Here is a 7,821-nt window from a genome sequence, read left to right as displayed (position 1 = left end):
AGGTGGAGCAGGTGGTGGAGGAGGTGAAGCTTGTAGCAGGGTGAGGGGAGGGGTGAGGGGAGGGGTGAGGGAAGGGGTGAGGGGTGGTCGAAGATACAGCTGCGGAGTCCTTGTCAAGGAGAGGATGTCCAGGGAACGTTCGGTCAAGGTCGAGTTCAAGCTCGTGGTTCCTTTCCTTGCCCTCACACCGCTGATCCAGGAGAAGGAGGAGCAAGTCAGCAGCGGCCTCCTCCTCCTCCTCCTCCTCCTCCTCCTGCTCCTCCTGCTCCTCCTGCTCCTCCTGCTCCTCCTGCTCCTCCTCCTCCTCCTCCTCCTCCTCCTCCTCGCTGCCTGTACCTGCAGCAGCATGGGAAAAACGTGCTCTCCCTTAACCGCTCGCGCCTTCTCCACCCCGCAGAGCAGGGGCCAGATGAACGGGCGGTATTCTTGCATAGGAGGAAAAGTCAGACATTGTCCGAGAAGAAGGAGAAGGAGAGAGAAGGAGAGGAGAGAAGAGGAGAGGAAGGGAGCAGGGAGCAAGGGCAGAACAGAGGACACTGGAGGAGGAGATGGTTGCAGTGAGGAGAGGAGAGGAGAGGCAACCTGTGGGTATCCCATGCACCACAGGACCGCGAAGAAGCTTCCTAGCTGACCGCGTTCGTTGACCCGAAATTTCAATGTGCTCTTGCCTCGATGTCGTCTTCTCAAGTACCTGGTGCTGCAATCAGCACGGCGTAGGAGAAGCAGGAGAGGGTGCAGGAGGGGGAGCAGCAGCAGCAGCAGCAGCAGCGGGAGCATGCAGGAGGAATAACAGCAGGGTGTGAGGGAGTGAGGGACTGGAAGAACAAAGAGGAGAAGAAGAGCATGGCAAGTGGGAATGATAGCAAGATAGACGAAAAACGGTAGGGAAAAAAGAGAAACGAGACAGAAGACAGAAGACGAAAATGATCTGAGAGATAGCAGAACACAAGCGTGTACGAGTTATCATAACAAAGACTCTACGAGATATCAGAAAACAAGCATCTACGAGATATCAGAAGACAGTAATCTACTAGATGATAGGAGATGAGCATGTAGGAGGCAAGCAGTCACCTGGTCTTTATCTTTGAGCTCTTTGATCAGAACCCGCCACTGTTCTCGTATCTCCTGCCTCCGGGGGGCCTGCCAACCACCAACATCACCCGCACGACTCATCAAGATGCTGGCAGGCCGACATGATCCATCTGATGCTGGCGATACTTTTCGACCAGGTCTGCATGAAAGCTTAGCAACAAAACGCCTCGCGCTAACCCTACATCTCACCGTCTTCGATGTTGAAACCATACTCGTCGCACGTTCCTCCCTGCGATCGCCCTGGAGCATAATCAGTTAGGAGGCTGGGTTCGTGTCCATGTCTTCTTCACCTGGTGGAAATTCTTGAGGTTCGTCGCTTGCCATCTCGTTTTCCTGCACACGAAACTGGACGAATCAGATCAAACCCATAAACAACCTCAGGTTGCCCCTGCTTCCATCCATCTTCATCCCTCCTCCTCCCTAAGCTCCATGCTCCTACTCTCACTGTATGTCTTGTTGTTCCTCCCTCCTCCCTCGCCCTCCTCGCCCTCCTCGCCCTCCTCTCCCTCCCGCATGTCCCCGGCGCTCTCCAACCCCCACCCATGCTCTCCCCGATGACGCCGACACCGTTACGTCCGTTACATGACCAAAATATTCAAGGGCCGGAGCTGCAGTCACTGCTCGCCCGGCGGCCGTCCGATGCCGCCTGAAGCTCGATCCGATGATCACTGTCACTCACCGGCCGGCCCGGGGCCGCGCCAGGTCGCGGCCCGGGGCGGGCCTCGCGGCTAACAGAGTCAATCGTACTGATTTTTAATTGGCCTGCGTAGAAGTTCAGGCCGCCCGGTGTAGTCACGAGTGGCAGGGCCGGCCCGCCGGGGGGGTCCGATAGTCACGAGTCAGGGCCGGGGTACTACTCAGTGACAGTCAGGGCCGGCCCGGGGCCGGAACTCAGTTCACCACGGCCCCCGTTGGTCACCGGGGGTACACCCCTTTACTCAAATCTAATAAGTGATAAATCAGTACGAGGACAGTGGCGGAGAGTACTAGTGACTACTAGACATCAGGTGCAGGGGTAGGGACCCCCACCCCCGCACCTTCCGTGCTGTGCTGATTGGCGTCCCGCGAACTTTCGAAAGAAATTTGACAATTTCAGCAGATCGCTGAAGGTCTCACAGTAGGTTTGAAATATGAGTAGATGAAAAGTCAGTCCCAGCTCAAAAGTGACCCTTCCCTGATGCGAGCCATGCGTTGGTGCTGTTGTCTCCTCCTCCTCCTCTCACTCAGCCGCTTCCCAGCTGCACGTTCGGCCCAGTATGGTGAGATATGTCACTCCCCCAGCGACTGCAACACTGCAGAAGCGCCACTTTGCCAATTTTTCTTCGTCGACAAGACGTACATGTACAACAAGGTGCCAGATTCGCCTGTTAGTGATGTTTTCACACAGCCCAAGCTCTACGGCTTGTGTGTGCAGTGCATCAGTGACTGCGATTGCGACCTTGACAAGTATTGCGGCGTCGATACATCTCATCCAGTCGTCACTCCTTCAAACCTGACCTCGAACAATACCGGATCGGGGCTGACAAGAAAGGTCAAGTTGTTGATCGAGGCATACTCCATTCACTTCGGGGATCTTACCCTGCGTTCTAAGTGCAACAGATATCAGCTGCCCAGCACATGCTCCTCGCATATAGACAGTGGAGCGTATTCTGAATCAGTGTCCACGAATACATTCATCGAAGACACCAGTCAGTCCGACGTCAACCAAGCGTATATGACATTTTTCCAAACCCGAGTGCCTTCCGGATTGCCCAAACAAGCTGAAAGTAAGGGAATAGATGTTCACTTTGATTTCAGCCTGACTGCATGCCAGACAGGTTCTGCGGGAAGGTGAATTCATGGGCTCCCGCTTTCCTTCCGGTCATTGATCTCAACCCCGCTGGATCAAATCCCATGCAACTGGCAAACAAATGGAATCTAAAGTCGAATGCCGTTTCGACGGGGAGAAAGTACAATACCCCAGCAACATGCACGCCGGTAATTATAACGTCTGCCTTCTCGCGCCCGATGCTGCTTTCCTGCTGACTTGAAGTGTGTTTAGCACGTCATTTACTTAGATCCGAAGACAACAGTTTGCGCTTCTTGTCAGTACGACAACAACTGTCTTACACAGACAGAGGACTTCTGCTGCCTCCATTCCTACAGCAGTTTTACCAGGACCTGCATGTCACGAATGGACTACAGAAGCTGTGAAGATGCGTGTCAACCGCCTCCATCTGTATTGGTGGGTAACCTTTTCAGCAGCATTTGTCAGGTAACCCTGCATCATGATTCGAGCCGATCAGAACTTTGTTTGATTCAAACTATCAATGATCACATGAACAGACTGCCCCGCTCACGACTGTGGAATCGCAGTTCTGTAAATGCTATCAGAAGTGTCTCACTTGCGTTGCAGCAAACGCTGGTGAGTGCGGCGCATGATTTATCTCTATCGTTGAGAATGTGACATAACACTGGAAGGTTGTGTTTCTGCCGACAGTAGGGGAAAGTGTTCCCCTTGTCAAGTTACAAGTCCTACATCATCACCGGCAGATCAATTTGTTACTTGCAACGAGATACTGCCAACGTCTTCTATGCCATACTCGAGTTATGAATTTCAGGATTACGACGATACATTGGGGAAGTTTCCCACGTTTGTGGGTAATCCTTGGACCCCACAACTGCAAGAGACCTGCAGGTCCGAGTGATACATGACAGACGATACGCATCTAAGTGCGTTGTCATCAGATCAGGCTGCGTGCAGTGTTTGGTAGATGCAGCGCGCAGTTTCTGCACAGCACAAGGCACTTGTCCGGACTCGGTCTATGAGATACACGTGAGTTTTTCTCTTTGAAAGCCCGAACTCTGCATCCTGATGTGGACGATGTTCTGTTATGGAAGGTCCAAGGAGAATGCTCAGATGGAAACTTCCACTATGACAATGCATACTTCAAGTTCTCCATCAATGCCCCTGCAGTTGATTTCCAGGGCAGCTGCATGAAAGGAGAATGCAAGATTTGCAGGCACGCTTGTTCTTCTGCCTTTCAATCTCATCACAGTCTGCTTCACAGCGATGGAAGCATCAGTCGTTGTCAGTGGGATGATGATCAGCCACTTTGCGTCGGCGGTAAGTGGGTGCTCTGGGGACAACTGTTGACAACTTGGCTTGGACGAGCTGCTGCGGCCATCACCTTGCTCACTGTACGATCAAATGCTGAGTACGAGTAGGTTCGGCAGCTGACAGCATGCGCAGGTGTTTGCTGGCTTGATCGCATGCGTGTTGTTGGGCAAGGCGATTGGCTGGTTACGCGCTAAGGGCAGGAAAGAAAGCTCCTCAACGCAATCAGCCTGCTGGTCCATAAGGTTTCCGCCGTCGTTGAAGGTCTGGCGAACCAACAAGTCCAATGCGGGGCCTGTGGAAGCGTCAGTTGGCGGCGAAGAGATGCATGCGTTGCAGTGGGGTACTGTGCATGGCTTGGTCAGGCAGAGTGCGACTGTGCAGGAACCTGCAGTGGAGCTGGAGGGTATAGGTTTCTTCTCAGATGACCAACATGAAGGTAACGAAAGCTCTTCGACAAGCGCTGGGGAGGCAGGGGATCTGCTGGAGTCGGAGCTGAAGCCGAGGTTTGGATCATTTTGATTCAAGAGAGTTTATGGTTCACGAGTGACGAGCAGAGACGTCGAACTGTTCATGCTGCAAGCCGATCCTGTTGCACCTCAGCCAAAGATAGACGGCGAGGTAGTCAACACGGTAAACCCACCCCCTCCCCACCCCACCCCACCCCACCCCACCCCACCCTAACCTTCCGGGAAAAATCATTTGGTTGACCAGGAGGTCAAAGCTGAAGGAACAGGCAAGAAGTTACAAGCAAGCAAGCAGCTTCCCAAAGTATCGCAGAAGCACTCGCGCGATAAAAGCATACAGGAGGTGGAGCCCCTGATCCCCTCCTGCTCGTTCACTTGCTTGCAGGCACCAGTACCAGAGCAGCCTGCTCATGCAGACTCACCCTCCTCCTCCTTCTCCTTCGCTCAGGCCGCTATGGGACCGAAAGTAAGAGAGCAGCTTCTTTCCGAGAGCTGCGCTTGTTCCTTTTCCATGACCTTGGTGATCGCAGCGGTTGTATGAGGTGGAGAGCACGCAGGCGGTGGTCAGTGACTCGGCGAGGCACGTGGAGGAGCTTCGGCGAGTCCAGGAGGCTCGGCTGGCGGCGAAGGTGAGGAATGTGGAAGGAGCCAGCTGGTAACAATGACGAGGAAGGAATGGATGTGGTCGATATCTGAGCATGGGAGGGAATACTGGTGGAACACGAGGACCAAAGAGAAGACTTGGAAGGTGCTGCCCTCCTCCTCTCCTCCTTTTCTCCTTGCTCGTATCGTCCTTCTGAATGCCCTAGTGCTCTCTCAAGGCCCGTCTGCATACTCCTCCATCCTCCTCTCACTCACTTGTGGAGCAGATGCCGCTCATTCTGTTCAGCCTCGGGGAGGAGCTCGAGGAGTACAGGGAGCTGATGAGGTTCAAAGGCACTGACTCAAGGCGCAACACAACCTAAGCATGTCAAGAGCGAGTACAACATCTCCTTGCCTTTCAAGAGCGAGTACAACATCTCTGCCTTTCACAAGTTGCTACTCGAGCAGCTTCATCACTCGGTTATCATCGCTCAGGCGATCTTAGAATCGACGTCGCGTAGGAGCTCTTTCCGAGTCTAACTGAATATCTAGAATCGACCTTGACTCTGTGAGATGGTTGAAGTACTTGAGGCTGACCGCATCCACAAAGACCCTTGTTGTGTAAGAGATGTTGGACTCGATGAGGATGGCCGTCGAGGCGTCGGAGTCGGTGATGAGGTTTGGGAGCTCGACATTCTGTGTCACGGTTACATACGAGGTCCGATACGGTCTCAGTTGTAGAACGTCTACACACTGGCATGCGATATGCCGCGGCACTCAGTGCTGTACGTCAGTCAGCGTTTCTGAATGCTGCACAACTTTGGAGAACTTAGTGGCACCCACTGAGAGGCTCCGAGCCTCCGCTAGTGGCCGGCGCCTCTTGCTGACTCTGGCCGCGTGAGATGGTGGGTACGGTAGTGCCGCTGCCGGCCCGGGTTGGCAGCCCGGCCGGGCGGCCCGGGCTTCCCGGCGCCGGGAGAATTTGAAGGTTCGAAGATGAGTTGAGCGAAATATTCTGGTACAAAAGTTGGAGTCTTGTCAACGGTCCGCAAAAGGATTTGACTGTCAAACCGAACAGGGCACAAGTAGAGAACAAGAGAAGAGAAGAGAAGAGAAAGAGAGAGAGAGAGAGAGAGAGAGAGAAAGAGAAGAGAAGAGAAGAGAAGAGAAGAGAAGAGAAGAGAAGAGAAGAGAAGAGAAGAGAAAGCAGAAGAGAAGAGAAGAGAAAGCAGAAGAGAAGAGAAGAGAAAGCAGAAGAGAAGAGAAGACAAAGCAGAAGAGAAGAGAAGAGAAAGCAGAAGAGAAGAGAAGAGAAAGCAGAAGAGAAGAGAAGAGAAGAGAAGAGAAGAAGAGAAGAGAAGAGAGGAGAAGAGAAGAGAAGAGAAGAGAAGAGAGAGAGGAAGAGGAGAGGGGATGAGGGGGTGAGGGGAGAGAGGAGAAAATACAAGAAGAGAGGATTGAGATAAAGGAAAGAGACGGGTACCTCAGCAACAGTCAAAGAGACATACTGCCCGAAGAGACTTAGAGAGACAGGAACGCGGACAGTTGTTCAGCTCCATCCGAGGTTACCGTACAACCCGATCATCATGGCTATCGGGCGATATTGGATCCTTTTCTCGGGTATCGTCCTGATGGTAAGGAAGTGGTTGTACCTTTCATCTCAACTTGTGTTGTTTCTGTGTTTCCTGTTCTTTTCCCTCTCCCTTCCATATCCTTTCCTGTCACTGCCATGCTGGACGACAGAAGATCACTGAGCCCTAGTTCCATCGAGCTTGTAGCTTTTTACTTGCTTTCTGTCCCCTGCAGATCCTTGGCATCGTTGTCGTAGCCACAAGCTATTCAGCTGCGGACTTTGTTCAGAACACGTTCAACACAGTTTGCAGCACAGTCACAGACAGCAACGCGTGCATATCCGCGCAAGCAACGGTAGACTGCACGGAGCAGTGCAAAACAGCTCCGGACCAGAAGGAGTGCAACGTGAAATGTCAAGGTCAAGTCTCCTCGCAGGTCTACACGTCAGAGATGTGCGAGGTGAGAGGAGGGGACCTCCCTCCCCTCCGCATGCTCGCTAGCTCCCTGCTGACGGCGAGTACAAGGTTGACATCAGAACAGAAGCCGGTTGCAAGTGCCCTGCCAGCAACGATCCCTCTCAGTGTGACTGCTCGGGCGAGACCATCGGAATGCTGGAGGAATACTGGAAGTTAGCATGCATGGCACTGGGTAAGAAGCTCTTCCCCTCCTCTCCTCTCCTCTCCTCTCCTCTCCCCTCCTCTCCTCTCCCCCTCCCCTCCCCTCCCCTTCCCTCCTCTCCTCTCCCCTCCCCTCCCCTCCTCTCCTCTCCTCTCCTCTCCTCTCCACTCCACTCCACTCCCCTCCACTCCCCTCCCCTCCTCTCCCCTCCCCTCCTCTATCATCACATTTGATACAGGAGCGTTTGGATTCGTTGGTGCTACACTCTTGACAGGTATCCCGGCAGTCATATTGACCTTCAGACACTACAGAGTTTGCAACGTGACATGTTTCAGGCAAGAGATTCTTCAGATTTTCACTTTCCCCGTCCTCCTCTCCTCTCCTCCTTTCCTC

General features: G+C 53.3%; 2 protein-coding genes across 2 annotated transcripts; both read left to right on the top strand.

Moving 5' to 3' along the window:
• Window positions 1-2,269: 2,269 nt before the first annotated feature.
• On the top strand, window positions 2,270-5,621 carry GUITHDRAFT_149541 (hypothetical protein; the record flags this gene model as incomplete). Its single annotated transcript, XM_005817950.1, has 14 exons — window positions 2,270-2,858; window positions 2,906-3,069; window positions 3,134-3,346; window positions 3,418-3,496; window positions 3,625-3,769; window positions 3,859-3,907; window positions 3,973-4,272; window positions 4,325-4,595; window positions 4,629-4,695; window positions 4,747-4,822; window positions 4,904-4,999; window positions 5,042-5,122; window positions 5,187-5,285; window positions 5,526-5,621. 14 exons carry the CDS (start codon window positions 2,270-2,272, stop codon window positions 5,619-5,621), a joined length of 2,325 nt encoding a protein of 774 aa, XP_005818007.1.
• Window positions 5,622-6,824: 1,203 nt separating this feature from the next.
• Window positions 6,825-7,749, top strand: GUITHDRAFT_149540 (hypothetical protein; the record flags this gene model as incomplete). Its single annotated transcript, XM_005817949.1, has 4 exons — window positions 6,825-6,872; window positions 7,045-7,269; window positions 7,335-7,458; window positions 7,703-7,749. Coding segments are annotated over 4 exons (444 nt in total), but the record flags the coding sequence as incomplete, so codon positions are not given.
• Between the last annotated feature and the right edge of the window lie 72 nt (window positions 7,750-7,821).

This window comes from Guillardia theta (genome assembly GCF_000315625.1).
Source record: "Guillardia theta CCMP2712 unplaced genomic scaffold GUITHscaffold_437, whole genome shotgun sequence".
Lineage (NCBI taxonomy): Eukaryota > Cryptophyceae > Pyrenomonadales > Geminigeraceae > Guillardia > Guillardia theta.
This window is presented reverse-complemented; position numbering and strand designations above follow the sequence as displayed.